Genomic DNA, 18,908 nt, shown 5'->3' on the forward strand with positions numbered 1-18,908 from the left:
CAGAATAGCGACTCTGTCACATCGTGTGGGTCTGACTGCTGTCAAGTGCAATGACAAATTAGGATAAATAGATACATTTCCATACTTGGAATTATGTATTTTCTTTAAAGAGACAACTGGCAGCAGAAACGATCAATTCTTTGGAGAATGTAGTTTGATTAAGCACTAAATTCTGACCAGAGAACAGCAATCTTTTATGGCCCATATGGATGAAATAGAAAGTGAAATGAGTCTTTTGGCAGTTTCCTGTTCTTGTGGTTCAAAAAAATTCATGTTGATTTCTGAGTGATTTCAACAGAGAGTGTTCTGCTCTTGTCAGATGCCTAACTATGTTCATTTTCTTACAAATGTTACTGTGGAGAGTAGTCAAAGAATTTATATGAAGTTCAATTTAATTGACCTATGATTTTTCTTTCTTTTAATGTATATCACGTGGTATCCAGTAGCCCGATAGATTGCCAAAGGACTGCCCCCCGCTTGGTGGTTGCGGCCGAGGGAGGCCTTTCTAGCTCTTGCCCTCCACAGTCTTCCCACTTCCATGCTTCGGAAAGGTAGAGGGGCTCTTTTCCCCACTGGGATGTCTTCGATAATAAAAACTATGATCTAACTCTTACAAGTCTGTTTATCACTGACCAAATTACTTACGTGGAAAACACGTAGAGCCTGTATAAGTGAAACCTTTGATCTAACTCTTACAAATCTACTTGACTAACCAAATTACTTATGAAGGAAATACATAGAGATGATTTTTTGCCTTTGATTTTAAGCATTTGTAGATTATTAGATTTTTTTTTTCCACGACTAAATTTGATTCTCTGGAAATTATTATGGCTAAGCATATAGCTCTTCCTAATTTTGTGGAGTGCTTTGCAAAACAGAATAATGAAATAAAAATTGGTAATATGACTTTTGCTTTGTGTCTAGGGTTGTTCAACATATAAGTTTATAAGATCTTTCGTATAAGGGGAGTTATTATAGCTCTTTAATTAGCTTCTTAGACTGTCTGAATAATGGAATCCTGTTGCCCCAGCATTTCTAAAATGGAATTTTGGGGCGTAGCCTAGGGTGGATCTTTAGGTTTAGGGTCGTAGGTTTATATTTTCCTCTGAGGTTCCTGCCTCCATTCCCTCCATGTCGTCCACACTCCAAGCTACATGGTGGACGTACATGGTTTATAAACTTTAACAAATGAAGCTCTGATTGACTTCTGCATGGGAAACTGTTTTTCTTTTTGATTAAAGAGCCACCTCTCAGGATGTGCTTCATTTGGAGGTTACACGTACAGAGGAAAGGCCATTTTGAAAGGAGGTAAACTAAGCTGTGAATAGTTAAAACTAACTTGCCTACGTGGGACTGGCAAACTCCTGAAAACTATCACGTGGTTAATAAGTGCATTATTTACAAAAACCCATCACGGACCTTGTGAGCTTACTTTTTTGAACAACCCTTGACCTTAAAAGTCTCATATGTGATAATAGGAAACTTCGGGACCACCGTCTTTCTCCTGATTCACACCCAGCACTGGGGGACCTTTCCCCGACTCACCTTCTGTCAGTCTGAATCCCGCAGAACGTGGCGTGTCTATTTGCATCCAGAATCCTTTTGACAAAGGCTGGTGTTGCCCACGTACTGCCCTTTATCCCGGTGGCGTATCAGGCGTGAGAGGTGGGACTCCGAGCTCGTGACTTCCACACAGGGCTCGTTTCTCTATGAATGAGTTTGCAAACCTGAATAGCTCTGTGGGAACTTGGGGCTTGTGGTGTTTGTGCAAGGATCGGGACAGCTGGTGTTCTGGAGCTGGCGCCGCACGAGACCTGTGCTCAGCGTTCGCCTTCTTCTAGAGCTGGGGTTGGCTAACCACAGCCGGTGGGCCAACCGTGGTCTCATGGGACTACAGCCGGTTCGTTCACGTATTGTCTGTGGCCACTTTGTTGTGCTACTGTGGCAGAATTGTGCACTTCTGACAAAGATCGCATGACCCACAGAGCTTGGCGTATTCAGTCTCTGGCCTTTCACAGACGAAGTGTGCTGACCCCCTGCTCCAGAAAAGCTCTAACGGGCTTTACTGACTTTAGTGCAGAGGGTAAGACAGTTCATTGTTCCACAAGATAGAAATTATATTTTTTGTGGTAAAATGTAACAGCAGGAGCCTTTTAAACCAGTGATTTGAGGTTTGGGTGCAATGCTGTTGAGGATAGGAAGCCAATTACAGTGGACTTTTTCTGCGATGACTCTGGAGAAAAAATGGATTCAGGTCACGGTTGTGGACACACCAGTGCCAGGAAGGCAGTGACCCTCCTGTAATTGTGCAGGGCTAGAGGGAGCAAGGGAGGTTGGGAGGCGATGAGCACTTTACCGCCTAGACGTATGGGGCGCTCAGTCTTCCTCCTGTGGGACCACTTCCCATGGGGCGGAACAGGGTGTGTGTGCGTGTTTGTGTGTTGGGAGAGCTGTCCCACTGTATACACCCCCACGATATGCTGCCTCAGGGTCCTCCTGTCCACACATGGCAAAATAAAGCGTGAGGGCCGCGCTGTAGCCACGTACCACCTAGATGGTTTGGTGGGCCGTGGGCACCACGGGCGATGAACCAGCCTCTGAGCACCTTGGTGTGAAATGGAGGACAGAGAGAGAGCAGTCAATCTCTTTGGTCCAAATGGCTGGACTGAAGAGATCTGGGCCCAGTTTAGCCATTCAGGGTCCCTATTGGTTTCATCTCTGCCTGCTCCTTGTCCTGACAGGAAGCTATGTTCAGCTGGAGTTGAAATCTAACTCAGACAGGTCTGTGAGGCCAAGCACGACGGTGAGCGGGGATCCAGGAGAGTGTGAGGTCTGTGGAAGGGGGTGCGAAAGGAAAACATGGCGGCTTTGTCCCCCGCGTCATGTAACACCGTCGTCTTACTCTGGGGGAAAGGGTGCGAGAGAGTAAAGGCAGGGAGAGATTAAATGGATGTATTTTCTCATCCAGATGTTGTTTAGGAGACTGTGAGAAGTTTGTAGACAAGTTGATTACTCTTGGCCGGTCACTCTGGCTGGACAGAGGGAAAACTTCGTTCAGGTCTAAAGAGTAGAAATAGGGAAGGTGGAGAGACGAGAACACAAGTTACAACCACTTAAAAGCTGGCCTGAGAATTAAGCCTCGTGATACGTTGTTACAGAACAAGCCTTAGCCAACAGGTGGATCTTTGAAGTATTCCTGGAAGATAGAGTATTTAATGAAATCTCAACATAGAGGCTCCTGCCACGTTAGGGAGTTTGAGTTTATTCTTGGCATCTGGAATTTGCGGCAAAATTGGCACATGATGCAGTTTCCCTGTTTTTGAAGCCAGTGCAGATTCATAAATATTTTAAAAATAGAATATAATGGGTGCGTGTCTGAGATAGGCAGGACCCCCTTTGCACTGAGAGCTGACAGACTCGGTTTGGAAGTTGAGAACGCAGGAGAGGGGAGCTTGGGGTGAGGTGGGGAAGGATGGGTGGTTTGGAGATGAGAACAAACTTTTTTTTCCCTTTCTACTTTCATCTCTCTTTTCCTTAATTTTCCTTTCTACATGCCTCTTCTCAACTTTACCTGGAACTGGGGGGCAGGTTGGAATAGGTTACCCAAATTGGGAGCTCCTTCCACCTGGCTGTGTGTTCTGTGGACCCCTGGTGGCCACAGAGGGGAATGTCACGAAGCTTGTGTGCATTTTCTGGGCTGTTTGAACCATAGAATTCTGGACCAAAAAACATCTTAAAAAGTTTCTCTTCCCAGTTTAATCATGGATTTGTGTTTTTCTTAAGTCCTTCAGGTTCTCGACCTTCAACACCTAAAAGCGATTCAGAATTGGTCAGTAAGGCCACCGATAGGACGATGCAGAAGAATAACCTAGAAATGCTTTGGCTTTGGGGAGAATTGCCACAGGCAGCAAAGGTACGTTTCTCCCCCTCAGTCCTGCCATACATCGAAGATAGTTTCTAAAAACATGAAACGGGCACAATCTTTTCTTTCACGAAATTTTGTTTCATATTGCAGTCTATTAAAAGAATCTTGAATATATTACTATAAAATTTTTTTCTAACATTGTAAAGCTCCTAGAAGATGCTCCAACTTCCTGTATCCCCAGTAAATATTTGTAATATGAATGAATGAATGAGTGAACATTGAAAGCATTCCTATTAAGAATCCCGATGGGCAACTCTATGGAGGGAAGATCTGTTGAGGTAGAGTTGTGGATGCTCTCCTTTTCTGGGTTGTATTTAGCTTTTGTGGACAACACTGATTTCTCTGCCCACAAGCTGTAGTGCTGACCCAGCCAGCCGTCTTTACAAGCTCAGGTCATTTGTTGCTGGAGAAGTGGCATGAAAGTGAAGTGCTAACCCATCACTTCTTCTGGCAAAACGCTTCCAACCACAGATGGGCCATAGCGTTGTTTTCATTGTGCTAGAGCCGTGAGATCGAATACAGGAATGAATACCCTCCCTCTCCCCTCCAACCCCAGAAATTGCATTTTGGTTTTTGTTCGGATAAATCTTTTCCCTAACTGGACACTCCTTGGAGAAGTAGAATCAGAAATGCTAATTTCCCACTTATGTGAACCAACCACTTATTCACTTAGTTTTGGGGGTAAACTTTATTAAAACATAGCATGTGTACAGAGAAATGCCCGGATCGTAAGTGCACAGATCGGTACATTTTCGCACTGCGAATGTGTTCACGGGACTTGCACCCAGAGAGAAGCAGGGCTTAATCAGCCACTTGGAAGCCCCACCCTTTGCAGGTACCGCTCCAACTGCTCCCCCCCAGAAGGATAAATGTCCTCCTGCCTCTCACAGCAGAGATGAGCTTGGCAGCCGTCATCATGCTATTATGTGTCATTGTAATTCACTTGTCATTGCTGCGAACTACCCATCCTGTGAGTAACTTCCCGTTCTATGGATGGACATTGAGTACTTGAGCTACTTCTGTTTGTTGGCCTTTACCGATCCCACTTCATTCTCTTTGGCAGTTGATGTTTTATATGAAAGTTCATTTGCTTTGGAACTGGTATCCTTCTGTTTAGATTCTTTTGGCAGAAGGGAAACCACCGGGTGACTCCTGAGGCTTAACTGTCTCTCTGCGAAATGGGCAGACAGTTGTGCAGATTGTTAATGGGTTAACTTTTTCTTCAGTTAACTCCTTTTTTCTCTTTGCCCATGCTCTGACCATTCTGTCTGTCTGTCTGTCTGTCTGTCTCTGCCCCTTCGACATAGTCCTCTCCACACAAGATGAAAGACTGCAGCCCGTTAAACAGTAGAAAAATCTGTGAAAAGATGCACTTTCAGACCATCCAGAGTGAGTCTTCAGATGCGTTTAGTGACCAGTCGCCAACCCTGGCCAGGCCTCCCGTGCTGCCCGTTCCAGAGTCAGGCAGGCCTCCCACGGAGATGCAGTTGGTGAATGAAGAAGATGTCGAGGCCTTGGGGGCGGCAGCCCCGCCTTTACCTACGATCGAAGAACCCAAATCCCTCTCTGCCAGCGTAGCCCCGACGGCAAGCAAGACAGATTCTCCTTCCAGGAAAAAAGGTGGGAAGGCCGCTGCGCCCCAGCTCCTTCTGTGTAGACTTGGTGCTCTGCACGTTCCCGATCCTTCCCTTGGAGGTCCCTAGTGCGTCAAGGGGGAGGCCGGACCAGGACAGCTTTCTGCTGAAGATGTTAGCAGAATTTAATTATAGAATCAGACCGAAGGAACCCTTGGGCGGGGGGGTGTCATGAGCCCCCTCACTTTCTAGATTGGGGCGCTAAGATCCAGAGGCATGAAGTCTTTTTCACCCACTTGGGGCTCTGGAGGAAGTTGATTATTGAGCTAATCCTGGTCTCCTCATGCCCTGCCCCCAGTTTCTGTCTAGCACGTTGCCTGGTTTTAATTTCTGCATGCTGCATATCACTATTTCGGGGGATCACTTGTTTATATTTTTTTTTGCCGGGAACTCCCCTACTAGAATATATGTGCTCTATGAGATCAAGAACCTTTTGGTCTGGTTTACCTTTGTTTCCTCTGTGCTCAGAATAGTCACTGCTCCGTAAGGCTGGTGGAATACACACGGTGGCACGTCAGGAGGGGTGACGTCAGGAGGGGTGACGTCAAGCCTGCTCAGTTAACCGCGTGGTGTGGTGCAGCTTTCTAGATTTGTGTGAACCAGTGGCGTAGTTCTCTGGCAGAAGCAAACAGGAAGTCCGCGGTCATGGTGTGCAGTGACCGCCCGCGCGCCGTGTAGGCCCCCGGGCCTGGGACTATGGATCCCAGGACGTGCTTAATGAAAGCTTTCATCATTGAATGATGATGGTGGCAGTCGCTTCAATAGATTGAGTGCTCAGTACACGTCAGGCACTTCACAGATGGGGGACGGAGCCCGGCAAGGTCGTGTAACTCGGTCAGGGGCACGCTCTTGGCAGTGGTGGGGTTGCACGCAGGCTGGGTGAGTCGGCCTCCGGAGTCCTGCCGCGCTGCCGGCCTCCAGCTCGTGTATTCGTGGGCCAGTGGGGACACTTTGGAGCAAATTTGCACATTCTGTTTAAGTGCTTTCCGGAGCTACTCACAAGTCCCTGGAAGACCAGGGCTCTGACTCGACCCGTTTGCTCTTTCAGACAAACGAAGCAGGCATCTTGGTGCTGACGGCGTCTACTTGGATGACCTCACAGATATGGATCCTGAAGTGGCTGCCCTGTATTTTCCCAAAAAGTAAAATTTCTTTTTATTCCTCGTATCATTTTCTGTGTTAATCTGTGTGAGTCTGGTTTTTCCCCCCTTATATTTGATTGGAAGGTGAGTAAGAAAAGGGAGGCTCGGATTTTACTGTGAAAAGCTGCCAGTAAATAATGGACTTTCTCTGGAGACACGTGTGTGGCCATCTCTGTGTGGCTGGCTTCCCACCTTCCGAACAGGAAGGCAGGCCCCGAGGCTGGCTGCCGGGGAGACACCACAGTCGCGCGCGGGGGGTGGTGGCCCACAACCCCACTCAGTGGCCAAGAGGGGGCAGCTGCACAGCCCTGTCCCTCCCCAGGAGAGATTCTCCCATGGCCCCCGAGGGTGGTGGCGAGATCCGTGGCCTCTGAGGACAGCGTGCTTTCCCTGCCGTTCGTTTCACGTAGGCTTGGAAGGCGACACGGGGAGGACAATAGGCTAAAATAATTGCTTCTCTCCCAAGGTAGTTGATTTCATTTGTCTGTCTTTGTCACGGTCCTGAGATGAGCTCCTTCACTACTCGGGAGCCATTTGCTGTCTGTGATGTCAGAACATCTCCCCTCTTCCTTCTCCCAGCGGAGATCCTTCTGGACTCTCCAAACACGCCAGCGACAACGGGGCCCGGTCTGCCAACCAGTCCCCACAGTCTGTGGGCAGCTCTGGCATCGACAGCGGCGTGGAGAGCACGTCGGACAGCCTGAGGGACCTGCCATCCATCGCCATCTCCCTGTGCGGGGGCCTCAGCGACCATCGGGAGATAACCAAAGGTACCGCCTGGGAGCCTGGCCCTGGAGCCGGTCTTCGGGCCACGAGCGCCCTCGTGTGGCCAATGGCCAGAACGTCCGGAAGCCTGGGCTCCTCTAGTTCATGTCCAAAGTCGCTGTTCACTTGGCCGGGTTCGCGAGAGCACAGACGACTCGCTGCAGCTCACGGCCCAAGTGCTGCTGGCTTGCAGTTGGCTGCCCCGAGGGCTCTGTTCACACATGGCTTCGGGGCCGCTTGTCGCGGGGCGTGTTTGCTGAGCGTGATGTGTGTCTCCTTCCCTGTGCCTGTCCTGCAGAGGTGCCCTCCGGAGCCTGCAGCCCAGTGGGAGTGTCAGGGTTATGGGGACACAGGGCACCGGAAGTGTCAGAAAGGCTGTGGGGTCTTGGGGAGGGAGGGACGTCTGAGTCTGAGCACGTTCAGGCGCGCTTGCCAGCTGGATCTCAAGGGTGCTCATAGGCTTGGTGTCAGTGGCGAGTTAATTTGTAGTGTCCGTCAAATCCAGAACGATGGTTTCCCAGTGTCTCGTGACAGCTACGTGGTGAGGTGGCCCCAAGACTCCCAATGGATGCATCAGCCATCACCAACTGATGAATTCCTCGGGTGGTCTTAGTGGCCCTGAGTGGCCCTCTCCCACCTCTCCCACCTCCACCGTTCTCTCTTTCTCATCACGCCCCCCCGCCCCCAACAATGGTCTGTTTTTCTAGCCGGGAAGGGGTGAGGCTGTGCATTTCATCCCCTTGCGACTCGGGAGCCGCCCTCTGCCCTTCCAGCCCTGAGCTGCCACTCTAGACTCCTGTCTATTCCGAAGTCCCCGCAGGGCTTTGTGAAGTTCTTCTCACACAAAAGCTGGGGCCCCTTATTCTGGAACCTGAACCAGCTAGTCCATCACCTGGTGCTGAACTGAACATTAAGTTCCTTAATGTGATCCAGCTGGTTTAGTCCATCACAGGAGGTCTTTCTAAGCCCCCCACCCCTCTAATAACCAGCCACGTTGTTTCCAAATCTCGATCACCAACCACTCTGGGGCCTTGAAGAGGTGAGCACACTCTGTGGGCCAGGAAGAGGTGTGAGAAGGCTGGTGTCTGATGGCTCCCCCTCTCTGGTACACTTGCACACTGAGTGTCCTTTCACGGGGGTTCATACAGATGAGGCCAGATTCCCACGACCAGGAGCCCCTGAGGAGAGTACCTAGCGGTATGAATTAGGATTCCAAAGGTACATGCCATGGACAGTCTGGGTTGGCGTCCTGACCAAGGGGTCTTTTTCTACTGGACGTGGGTGACTCCCGGTGGCCAGGGTCTGCTGGGTTTTGGTTCCATTCAGGGTATATTGCACCCCCTTAGGGAAGGAGTGGGGACAAACTAGAGCCAGAGAGGTGGGCAGAACCCTCATCAAGGCTCCAGCCAGGGCCAGCTGAATGGGGGATGTTGAGTGGAGGCCAGAGCCTTTGGCCAGAGCTCGTTGCAGAAGCTAGAGTCAGGGCTAAGGTCCAGGGCCTCCGGCCCCTGCGGCCTTCCTGCCTCCCGGAATGTGGTGGGGCTGGGTCAGGAGGCCAGGCCTCACGCTGTCTTCTGCACTTCCTACACGTGACAGTGACCAGCACCTCACCCACTGACATGGAGTGAGCCCTCGCTTTAGGCAGGACATTGTGCTTCCCAGCCTCATAGCCACCGAGGAAGCAGGCGTGGTTCTTAATCCCCACATTACAGACGAGGGAACCGAGGCTTGGGGAGGTTAAGTACTTGCTCGACACAAGCTCACACCAATGAATGTGACTGAAACTGCATGGCCTGGTTTCTAAATCTACTTACCAGTCACCTGCTTCTGTAGATGCGTAGGGAGACTGCATTTTCCACACACCTGCTCCCTGCCTGGACATACGCTTGCCCCACGTCCTCGGACTGCCCCCAGCCGCCCTTCATTTCTGCACAGACGCTGTCCCCAAACTAACTCAAGCCCCTTTACAAATACGTTTGAAGAATTGTCTATACAGCTGAAAACACTTGTGAATGAGTGAGGGAAACCTAAGCCTGTTTTTTTGAACAAAATATTCCTTCTGTTTTCTCCTTGTTCCCTATGATTGCTTTCATAGATGCATTTCTGGAACAAGCCGTGTCGTATCAACAGTTTGTGGACAACCCGGCTCTCATTGATGACCCCAATCTTGTGGTGAAGATCGGGAATAAGTAGGTTCCTCTTGAAAGTCATTTTGACTGCCTCATGGTACTGTTTGCATTTCAGTTTTTCAAAAGCAGAGACCCAGACAGTAAACCTTAGAAATATATAAGATGAAGTCTTTGTTAAAATTTATTATTATCTCTTCACTCTTGGCAAATTACCGTGTTGTTATATAGTTGGTAGGTTGGTATAACTGTCAATCTTGTGGGTTTTAATATTCATCTGTACTAGATTTTTCTTAAAAAGATGTATTTATTTATTTTAGAGACAGAAAGAGAGCATGAGCGGGAGGGACAGAGGGAGAGGGAGAGAGAGAGAGAGGATCTCAAGCAGACTCCCTGCTGAGCGCAGAGCCCGATGTGGGGGCTCGATCTCACAACCCTGAGATCACAACCTGAGCCGAAACCAAGAGTGGGGCACTTAGCCGACTACGCCACCCAGGCGGCCCCATACTAGATTTTATAGTGGAATGCATCCAGTCTCGGCCCTTGGCCCGTGAGCCGCAGGCCCACATCGTCCGTGGGCATCACAGCATAGACTGCTTATCTACCCCGTGAAGGCTTCGGTGTCTGGGGTCAGGGGATGTGCAGGTGTTCTTGTAGACTGTCAGCAAACTTTTCCCCCTGAGAGGAAGTTGAGGGTGTTTAGGTATTAACTTGGGGTACCTAGTTGCCTTTTCCATGAGGTGTGGCAAGTCTCTGCTTGGCCCCCGAGAGCAGCTGCTGTGGGGTCAGCAGGGTGAAGGGCAAATGGGGGAGGGCCGGGGTGTTGGCAACAGCATTGGGCTCATTAAGGAGCCAGCCGGGGTTCCAGAGCTTTCCTTGACTGTTTCTCGTGACATTAGGAGATTTTTCAGTTCGAGCCTCGGTCTTTGACATCTATTTCTTTTCTCCACATCAGATATTATAACTGGACGACGGCAGCGCCTCTGCTCCTGGCAATGCAGGCCTTCCAGAAACCCTTGCCAAAGGTGAGCTTGAACACGAGGCGGAAGAGGTGGCACTAAATACCACAGGCAGAGTAATCCGGGCGGTTGGAATTTAACTTTTACTTCAGAACCACAGCGTTGATTACATTACGTTCTTTTGAAGTTCATGGTTATAGAGGTCAGGGGTCTGGAATCTGCCTCTCTTGCACCCTGAAGGTCCTTCCCCTTCCTGCTTATCGGGGCGAAACCTCCCAGTCCCGAGTCCTGCCCCTTCCGGGGCTCCTTTCCCGACACCTGCCGTGCTAGGGACGGAGGTGGGGGCAGAGTGGGTAGATGCACAGATGTCAGAGCCCAGGGGTGGCGAGGGGACGAGAGAGAAGGGCTGGAGCCAATGGCAGTGTGGGTGCAGGGAGACAGAGCATCAGATGTGAGCCGGGAAGCAAGCCCCGGGCCTCACTGGCCGAGGAGGGGAGAGCGCAGGGCCGACAGCTCCTAGCCGCACGAGAGGGCAGGCGGTGGCCGCGGGAAGAGGCAGGGCTAGAAGGGCAGGCGGGCCGCTGTAGCCCCCCATGCTGTCGTGCTCCCCCGAGGTCTCCCCGGACACTCGGCCTGGAATTGTTCAGTTTTTCCACCTTCTATCTTCCTACTAGATTATACGTTCTTTCTGCTGCAAAGGCCATGTCTTACCTTGTCTCCCTCGTCCGCTCAGCAAGAGCTTCGTGTGGTTTGGATATTGTAGCCATCAGCTAGCTGTGATATCCGAGGTTCTTGAAAGTCTGCTCTGACGTCGTTGGGCCCATGCTCACTCCTTCCTGCGTGTGCGCGTGTGCGCGTGTGCGCGTGTGCGGGGGGTGCGTGCTTGGATGCGCACATACCTGTGTGGGTAGCTTTGGGGTTTGGAGATTGTGACCTCCTCTGTGGTGGTACTTTATCTGAGGTCTTGTTTTCCTCCCTGGTTTTGTTTTGTCCCTGCTGGCTTCCCTGTCCCCTCTTGGTATTCATGGCCCAGGATAAATTTTTATGTTACATTTCTCAGCTCTTAACAAATCAGGAAGAAAAAAGACCAATGCAATAGAAATATCCTTTAACTTAAAGGGGTTTAGCTCACAAAAGACGTGTGCATGGCTCCTAAGCTGAGGCTTTGTGATATCCTTTACAAGCTGTCAGTAAATCTTTGACTCTGCTTATGGTGTTTCTTAATGTAGAATTAGTTTTGTATGTAGAATTTGTCCATCCTTTAAGGCTGTTGGGTCTTGTATCACACTTAGAATGACCCTGCTTCCCCATTTCTGAAACTTGTGAAAATATGCTAGCTTTCCCCGGGTACTTTCTTTTTTTTCTTTTTTCTTTTTTCTTTAGGTTCCCTGCCTAGCGTGGAGGCCAATGTGGGGCTTGAACTCACGACCCTGAGATCAAAACCTGAGCTGAGATCAAGAGTTGGATGCTTAACCCCCTGAGCCACCCAGGCGCTCTCCCCTAGTACTTTCTTAAATCTCTGATCTGTCTGGGTTTTATATTTGATACTGAGTGAGGTATCAGGAACCAAATCAGTTCTTTCCCAGCTGGTTACTGAATCATGATGCTTTGTAGGAAACAATGACCACGAGTAGCTTGAATAATAAGGGTTTATTATCTGACATAGTAAGAATCTTCGAGGTTGGTAGTTTCAGGGTGAGCGTCTCCGTGATTGTCTTGGCTTTCCCTTTATGATCACAAGGTGGCTGTCCCCCACATCATCCTCTCCAACAGCCACACCCCAAATAGGAAGGATGAGACAGACTTCTCACATTTCATTGGCCACAGCTTGGTCACATGATCACCTCCAAACCAGTTGCTGGCGAAACAGTAGCATGAACGTGAATGGCGTAGATGAAGTGAGGTCAGAACATATTGCACCTGATTCCTAAACAGAGTTTTGGATGTGTTGGCAAGAAAGAAAGGGGATGATGTGCCCAGGGATGCAAGTAACCGGGTCTGGCATAGCTACCTAATTATCTCAGTACCTTTTGTTAGATAACTCTTACCCCCACTGATAGGCAGTTATAGCTACAGTGTGTATGATATTTCTTCATGAATTTAGATTCATTTCTGGACTTTGTCTTCTGTTCCATGTATATGTTTACTCATGTACCAACATGCATTCTTATAATTATGATAGATTTTCAGTATATTTTAGTATCTAGTAAGGCTTGTACCTACCTAATAATACTCTTCTGTCTGTGAGTTTTCTTGGCTGTTTTTATTTGTTTTATAAATGAACTTTAGAATTGCTTTGTCTAGGTATGAAAATAATCCTATTAGTTTTTTCTTTAATTGGGGTTTTGTTACATTTATGGATGAATTTAGGAGGAATAGGGTAATCGACATCTGTACGAATTATCCTCTTTATGAATAGGTTACTCATGGTTTGCTTTCCCGTGTATTCAGTTTCTTTTGTATCAAGTAGGGACTTTTAAATGATAACAAGAAGCACAATAGGCGAAATATGTAAATTTTTTAATCTCTCACTTAACCTGAAGCCTGTTTGGTCAAAAGATGTAAATTGTTCTTTCCTTACTGGTGGGGGGTGTCCGTTCCCTGATAGTTCTGTGAACCAAGGAAGGGAGAGGAAATACTGTTTACCTGGTGCTGGAATTCGCCTCAAGATAGATATTTTCTTCTTTGGAAATTTTCTTTTAGAAAATTATTAATTAATATTTAATCTTCCCCCATTAAACTTTGATTTATTTAGGGCGTGAGTATGAGTTTTCTTTTTAATACTTGAGGTTTTGACCCAAAGGCATCTACTAGGGTTCAGTTTGTCCCAATTTGGCGATTTACATTTACTAAAGAGATCCTGTGCATTTTACTCTTTGTTTAAAACCGTTTTACCTTATATTCCATATTAATCATTTCATTTTTTAATTTTATAATCATCATACTGAGAGTAACAGTAGTTTAACCAGTAAATCACTTTAATTTGAAAACCTCTGATCTTAACTAATCACTAATGATTTTCAATGCTTTCTTTTTCTGTTGTTGTTGTGTTGTATTTTATTTGTTGTTTGTTTATTCCTTTAACATCTTCTTAAGTCTTCATGCTTAAGTTATCTTCATGTGGTTTTGGACGCCATTAGGTTTTGCTTCTCGAAAATTTTTGGTCCACAAATAGTATGTTGTGTTTTCTCTGATTTTTTTTTTTTTAATCTTACTTTAATTTGCGCGTGTGTGTCTTTTGGTTTGATGTGCTAAGTTGATCTTTTTTTGGTTCCATTATTTATGTTACCATCCATTTAAAACAGGCTACTGTGGAATCTATCATGAGGGATAAGATGCCCAGAAAGGGAGGAAGATGGTGGTTTTCATGGAGGGGAAGAAATACCACAATCAAAGAGGTAAGCATGGAAAACAAAAGGGTGTTTCTACCTAGCTCAGCCAGTTTGGGGGTTTGTGTAGTGGAGTGTGTTTTCATGCTTGTATGTCAGAGAAATAAGCACAAGCCATAATACTGAGTTTTCACGAGCTAGCTCTGCGTTGAAGCAGGGAAAGGCATCCCAGAATGTAGGGAAGGCACAGAGGAAGGGGAGGTGTGGGTTCACCTCCCAACCCTGTTTCCTGGCTGGGAGCCCAAGGCCAAGTCACCGCCCCTCTGGAATTTCTTCATCTGTCAAAAGAAGGGATTCAATCCGATAGTTTAATTTTCTTTTTTAAGTTAAGTATCTTCTTGCTGTTTGTGAGTATAACTGTAATGAGGCAATACTTAGAGTGGTAGACTAATTCTCATCAGTCCTTTCACTTAAATGGTGTGTCTAAATATGCGTGACTTTGGTGTCCCTTTCTATAAATGCCTGTACTTTTTTCCAGGTCTCTGTCAGCCTCTTCAGCTATTTCTTGAAGCACTTTCCTTGCTTGACCTCCATGCCCCTGTGTTCGCCTGGCATTCTTCCTCCCAAGGCTGGCCCCACTCTGGCTCTGCCCCCACAGGGGGGTCATTGGGGGTTGTCCTAGGGTCTTATCTTCTGCTTAGACCGCCTACCTTTCCCTAGGCAACCCCACTCACCCATGTTTGATTTCCAAACCATTCTTTTGTGTTTCCTGTCCGTTTATCAAGTAGCCAGGACTGTGGACATCTCCATGTGAATGCTTCAAGACACTTCGAACTGGGTCGTTTCCAAGATTGAACTCACGGATTTCGTGTGAATTCTTCCTTTGTTGGACCATAGTCAGAAAATGGTGCCAGTGTCCCTTCATGGGCTAGACCGTTCCTTTTTCCTCATTTCCCACATTCAGTTCATCACCACGCCCTATCAATTTACCATCTTAAATATTTCTCAGACATACCCATCTCTCTCCAGTTCCACTCCCCCAAGTGTAGGCTAGCACCCTCTGTCCCAGGATTGCTTCCTGTGGTCCACTGGTCTCTTCTTGCCCTCTCTTTCACAGCCTCTATAATGTAGTTGCATTAGTCGATGTAGGATACTGGTCCAATTTATTTTATTCCTTCCTTAAAAGCTTTTGGGTTCCCAGGGCTCTCATAATTAAGACCAATATCCTTAACATGGTTCACTGTGTTTGTGTGTCATAGCCCCTGCCTCCCTCTTTAGCCCTTTTTTGCCCTTCTACCCCCTGCCCTCCCTGTTTTAGCTTCACTGGCTGAATGTGCACTCTACCCCAGGACTTTTGCACATGCCGTTTCCTCTGCCTGGTGTTCCTAGGACCCCTTTACCACCCCCTTCACTTAATTAACTAGCGTCTCAAAAGACTCTTTCTCAGCAGATTAGTCTGGGCTGCCGTTCTCTGTTCTTATAGTCCCTCCCGGGACTGGGGGAAATGCTTTCATACATTTTTGCCAGGTTTGTAGTCGTACACGTATTAGTGTGACTATTTGATTAACATCTCTTTCTCCTCCACATCCTAAACTCCAGGAAGGCAGAGACCATGTCTGGCTCTGATCCCTGGATATCCCTGGTGCCCATATTGGACACATAAGAGGGGTTTGGCGAATATTAGAGGGAGTGCTGATTACTTTTGGAATATGGTGTAAAGAAACCCCAAGGACAGCAGTCAAGTTGGTTATTATAATACTGACAGAAACCCCAGTGAGCTCAATGTATTTATTCCATGAGTTCAAAGGGAAAAAGTCTGGTGGAAGGGTTTTATCAAGATAACATTGTTCTTTCACATTTTCTTAGCATATCCAAGTTTTACCGATTACCCCATTATCTTCAAGGGGTATAAACAAGTTAGACCAAACATATGCTTTACTTGAGGTGGCTTAAAACCTAAAGGGCCTTTCTAGTTCCCTTACTAGAGAGTAGAATGTTCTAGAATTTAAGCAAAGGGCTATTTCCTATTTCAAAGGCCTATTTATTGTAGGGTATTCACATTGTCACCAGTTTGAATTAAGAGGAATGCCAGCATGAAGGAACAGTTATGAAATTAAATATTTCTTAAAAAAATGGAAATACATTTATTTCAGATAGATATATATATTTGAACTTGTCTAATAAAGCATTGTGGATAGTGGTGGCTAAGTTACCTCGATACATAGATTAAAAATAACTGAGTACATTGTCACATCAATTATTTGTGTGCTTATAAAAAGCTGAAGAATATTTGGAAATAGTTTGTGCTCATCCTGTGTTAAGATGGTCACCCTGATATATTATTTATTTCGCTCGTTTTCTTTATTAACATTGAAAACATTAACCTGCCTCCTGACCAAATGATCCCAAGTAATGGGATTTAATTGTACATCCTTTGTCCTTGGATAATTCTGTCTGATGACTTCCCATGAAGTCTGTGGGGCCGGTGGGTGTCTTCTCCTCCCTAGCCAGCTGTGGGCCAGGCTGTGTGTGTGTGTGTGCGTGTGTGTGCGCGCACGCAGCTTCTCTCTGGTCCTCACAGCAGCGTTAGGAGATGGATGTTATCCTGCCCCCCCTTTATAGGTGAGGAGACAAGGCTCTGGAAGGTTCCAGGACTTGCCCAGATCTTGTAGGGTTCCAGAGCTCTTTCCAGTACATTGAAGGAGCATTTCCTATTAAGAGTGTGTGGTGTTGAGAAAGAGAGAAGGCGTCCACGTTTTCCCAAGCAAAATATGGCGTGAAAGTATTTTTGAGCATTTCTATCAGCAATTATAAGAAAATATTTTGAAAATATTCGGGTATCCAGGCAGCCCTTGATAAAGCATTTGCATAAGCTCCCGTGATTATGAAGTTTGGTTTGGTGCCACAAACACTTACGGAAAACAGACTCATTTCTGTCAAAAGAATTTTCTCAGCTTAATTGAACGCTTCCAAGCAAAGGAATGACTGGGACCTGCGATGCCTGGGGCGTGTAATGCTGGGGATGGCACTGGGGGCCCTGCCCCGGGCTTAGGGGAGCCCGTCGTGGGACCCCGGCAGTGTCGTGCTGGTCCTTCTCTTTGGTACCCCGTGACTCTTTCTTGTCTCCTTCTCCAGGAAAGTAAGCCGGAGCAGTGCTTGGCTGGAAAGAGCCACAGCACCGGGGAACAGCCGTCGGCGCTCAGCACGGCCACCAGGTATGGCGCCAGTCCACGTGGGCTCTTGCGGCCCCTTTCTCCGTCCCAGGGCGTGGCACGTGCCTGCCGGGTGCTGATGGGGTTCACCAAATATACAGGCGGACCTGGCTTGCAGGCCTGGCTCTGTGCTTGCTCAACGACCTGGAGCCATTTACCTCGCGTGGTTTCCCGTGATCGATCGAATGGAGGCAGTTGCCCCCTTGGACGTCTCCCGGGCAAAGTAAATGCGAGGCTTCAGTGAGGCCATGGAACTCGAGCGCTGCTCAGGGTCTTGTTGTGTGATGGCCCCGGACATACAGAATACAACAGCAGTGCTGCTGCTGCTGCTGACCATGACGATGACAAAATGAGCATTAACAGCAGCATGGAAATGAGTTTCTTTCCGAAGGAAATTGCCTTTATGGTTTAAATACTTACTGGGGCTTATGTTGATACTTTTCTAAGTACTGATATGGGTTCATATGAACTTGGCAACTGATCAATACTATTAATGTTTTGTGTTCAGGTTAATCTGTTTGTACAGGATTTGAGGGTAACTCTGATCTGAGGGCAAAGCCTTCGCGCACTAGTTTGATGCTAATAATGTATATCGATGCCGAATGAGCTGATGTAGCACCTTTTACCTATCACCTTACCTTTAGAGTATCCCTGCGCTTAAGCAAGCCAGGATTGCCTTCCTTATTTAGCAGGCGGAAAATACTAACAAACTGATGGAAGGCAAGAGGCGTATCTTAATCATTTTTGTATCGTAGAGGCTAAGCCAATGCCTGACACATAGCGGGCGCTTCATAAGTATTGTTTTTTTTTTTTTTTTAAAGATTTTATTTATTTATTTGAGAGAGAGAATGAGAGAGAGAGAGAGAGAGAGAGAGAGAGATCACATGAGAGGGGGGAGGGTCAGAGGGAGAAGCAGACTCCCTGCTGAGCAGGGAGCCCAATGTGGGACTCGATCCCGGGACTCCAGGATCATGACCTGAGCCGAAGGCAGTCGCTTAACCAACTGAGCCACACAGGCAGCCTTTTTTTTTTTTTTAATTTGGTTTTTGTTGGTTTTCTCTTTTGATTTCCTGTTTTCAATCTTATTAATTTCTACTCCAGTATTTATTATTTCTTTTCTTCTGCTTACTTTGGATTTAATTTTCTCATCTTTTTCTATATTCCTTTTTTTTTTTTAATTTTATTATGTTATGTTAGTCACCATACAATACATCATTAGTTTTTCATGTAGTGATCCACGATCCATTGTTTTTGTATAACACCCCGTGCTCCATGCAGTACGTGCCCTCCTTAGTACCCATCACTGGGCTAACCAATCCCCCCTCCCCCCTCCCCTCTGAAACCCTGTTTGTTTCTCAGAGTCCATAGTCTCTCATGGTTCATCTCTCCCTCCGATTTCCCCCCCTTCATTTTTCCCTTCCTTCTCCTAATGTCTTCCATGCTATTCCTTATGTTCCATAAATAAGTGAAACCATATGATAATTGACTTTCTATGCTTGACTTATTTCACTTAGCATGATCTCCTCCAGTCCCATCCATGTTGATGTAAAAGTTGGGTATTCATCCTTTCTGATGCCTGAGCAATATTCCATTGTATATAAGGACCACATCTTCTTTATCCATTCACCTGTTGAAGGGCATCTCGGCTCTTTCCACAGTTTGGCTATTGCGGACATTGCTGCTATGAACATTGGGGTGCATATGGCCCTTCTTTTCACTACATCTGTGTCTTTGGGGTAAATACTCAGTAGTGCAATTGCTGGGTCATAGGGTAGCTCTATTTTTAATTTTTTGAGGCACCTCCACACTGTTTTCC

The 18,908-nt window shown here is 47.1% G+C and overlaps 1 protein-coding gene across 5 annotated transcripts in view; it reads left to right on the top strand.

Annotated features, from left to right (window-relative positions):
- The window catches only part of LPIN1 (lipin 1), a 52,697-nt gene that overhangs the window by 8,370 nt on the left and 25,419 nt on the right, over positions 1-18,908 (top strand). The window contains exons 5-13 of one of the 5 annotated variants that reach the window (XM_021697637.2): positions 444-551; positions 3,784-3,913; positions 5,233-5,545; positions 6,608-6,701; positions 7,281-7,471; positions 9,562-9,655; positions 10,548-10,617; positions 13,857-13,949; positions 17,016-17,095. In XM_021697637.2, the coding sequence (XP_021553312.1) occupies positions 444-551; positions 3,784-3,913; positions 5,233-5,545; positions 6,608-6,701; positions 7,281-7,471; positions 9,562-9,655; positions 10,548-10,617; positions 13,857-13,949; positions 17,016-17,095 (1,173 nt within the window). Of the gene's footprint in view, positions 1-443; positions 552-3,783; positions 3,932-5,232; positions 5,546-6,607; positions 6,702-7,280; positions 7,472-9,561; positions 9,656-10,547; positions 10,618-13,647; positions 13,726-13,856; positions 13,950-17,015; positions 17,096-18,908 lie in introns of all 5 variants that reach the window. The other 4 variants (XM_021697640.2, XM_021697638.2, XM_021697639.2 and 1 more) reach the window with 4 other exon arrangements.

Source organism: Neomonachus schauinslandi, chromosome 10 (assembly GCF_002201575.2).
Source record: "Neomonachus schauinslandi chromosome 10, ASM220157v2, whole genome shotgun sequence".
Taxonomy (NCBI): Eukaryota; Metazoa; Chordata; class Mammalia; order Carnivora; family Phocidae; genus Neomonachus; species Neomonachus schauinslandi.